The sequence below is a fragment of the Artemia sp. Qi Xiang Cuo genome, chromosome 9 (assembly GCF_049724085.1).
Source record: "Artemia sp. Qi Xiang Cuo chromosome 9, ASM4972408v1, whole genome shotgun sequence".
Lineage (NCBI taxonomy): Eukaryota > Metazoa > Arthropoda > Branchiopoda > Anostraca > Artemiidae > Artemia > Artemia sp. Qi Xiang Cuo.
The window spans coordinates 3125535-3127088 of NC_142802.1; the positions used below are offsets into that span (position 1 = coordinate 3125535).

The following is a 1554-nucleotide window of genomic DNA, read 5'->3' on the forward strand; positions in this document are numbered from 1 at the left end:
TTATCTAAGAGATCGAGGCACTTCGCTTCTTTGCGGTTTGTCAGCTCTGGCACGTTTGAACATGAGGTGTGAGTTACCCCTACGGGAGTCCTCCTCACACTGCCGGCATTTTTCAGTAATCATGTTTTTTAGTGCTTGGCGGGTTTTCTTCTCAATTTGACGTTTAAGGTTTTTGAATCTATTCTTGCTTTCTCGATCTTGCTTGTTTTGGAGTGTTCGTTTCTCGGTACACATATCAATAATCTCCTGGGTAATCCATGGCTTGTCTTCTGCAGATTTACGGCCGAGGACGAGCTCAGCTGTCTCGCATACGGCCAGGCTGCTTTGGGAAACAAGTAGATCGATGTCGGCTGGACTCAGCAGATCAGGTGTTTCTTGCAAGGTCTTTGACAGTCGTTCGTTGAGCTGCATTCTGTACTCTTGTCTCGTCTTAAGGTCTTTAAGGGCTTCTATCTGGAATCTTGGAACTTTTTGTTTCGGCTTGACAACGACCTTTAATCTTAGGCGAAGCGATGACATGAGGAGATTGTGATCACTATCAAAGGCCCCACCTCCTAGCGTCACTGTGTCTGTGAATGCAGATTTCCATCGGCTGGATACCAGTATATAATCTATCATGTTGGCAGTCCTTCCATCGGGGGACCACCACGTGACTTGTCTCTTTCGTATGTGCTTGAACATTGTGTTTGTGATAAAAAGCTCGTTATCTCGTCAGAATTCAGTGAGTCGTTCTCCTCTGCCGTTGATCTGTCCGATCCCGAACTTGCCCATGACATCTTCGTTTCCGCTATTGTCACTCCCCACGATGGCATTGAAGTCCCCGAGAACTAACACGATGTCTTTCTTCGGAATGGTGTCGACAAGGCTCTGGAGCTGAGAGTAGAAATCTTCCGACTCTTCGTCCGACCTTGATGAATCCGGAGCATAGACCTGTACCACGGAGAGGTTTTTGAACTTACTTTTGAGTCGGATCATCATTAATCTCTCCGAGACAGACACTACTGATAGAAGAGATTTCCTTGCTGCTTTTGTCAGCAAAAAGCCGACTCCTTGTCTGTGTGTTCCGTCTTGTCTTCCAGAAAGCAGGAGGGTTGCGTCTCCTATCTGTTCTTCGCTGATACCTGGTAGATGAGTCTCTGAGAGGCCGATGATGTCCCAATTGTAGCGGTTTGCTTCACGGAGGAGCATGTCTTTCTTTCCTGGTTTCGAAAGTGTCCGAAGATTTAACGTGCCGATTCTGGTGGTGATTGTTGTTGATAAAACCGGTCTAGCGTCCGTTTGTAACGGACTTGTCAAACGTTGCCTTGATTCGTTTCCAACGCTTTTGGCTGTCAATACATCGGTTGCCCCGGATGCGGTAGCTTGTCTGCTGGTTTCCCCGGACGCGGTAGCTTGTCCGTCGGTTTCCCCGGACGCGGTAGCCCTATTTCGTGTTCTCATTGATTGCCTATTCATAATTCATAAAGAGGAAAAGTTTCTTGGCTAGCTTTTGAAGCAACGGCAAGCCAATCCTCTCTGCTTCTAGCCGGGACCGTTGACACCCTCGAGTGTGTC

At 47.7% G+C, this 1554-nt stretch overlaps 2 protein-coding genes across 2 annotated transcripts; both read right to left on the reverse strand.

Annotated features, from left to right (window-relative positions):
* LOC148948232 (uncharacterized) lies at nucleotides 1-681 on the reverse strand. The gene has a single exon (XM_089094657.1). It carries the CDS (start codon nucleotides 679-681, stop codon nucleotides 1-3), a length of 681 nt encoding a protein of 226 aa, XP_088950783.1.
* A 30-nt stretch (nucleotides 682-711) lies between these two features.
* Nucleotides 712-1188, reverse strand: LOC148948233 (protein CFDP2-like). Its single transcript, XM_089094662.1, has one exon. The coding sequence runs from the start codon at nucleotides 1186-1188 to the stop codon at nucleotides 712-714; it is 477 nt and encodes a 158-aa protein (XP_088950788.1).
* Nucleotides 1189-1554: the final 366 nt, after the last annotated feature.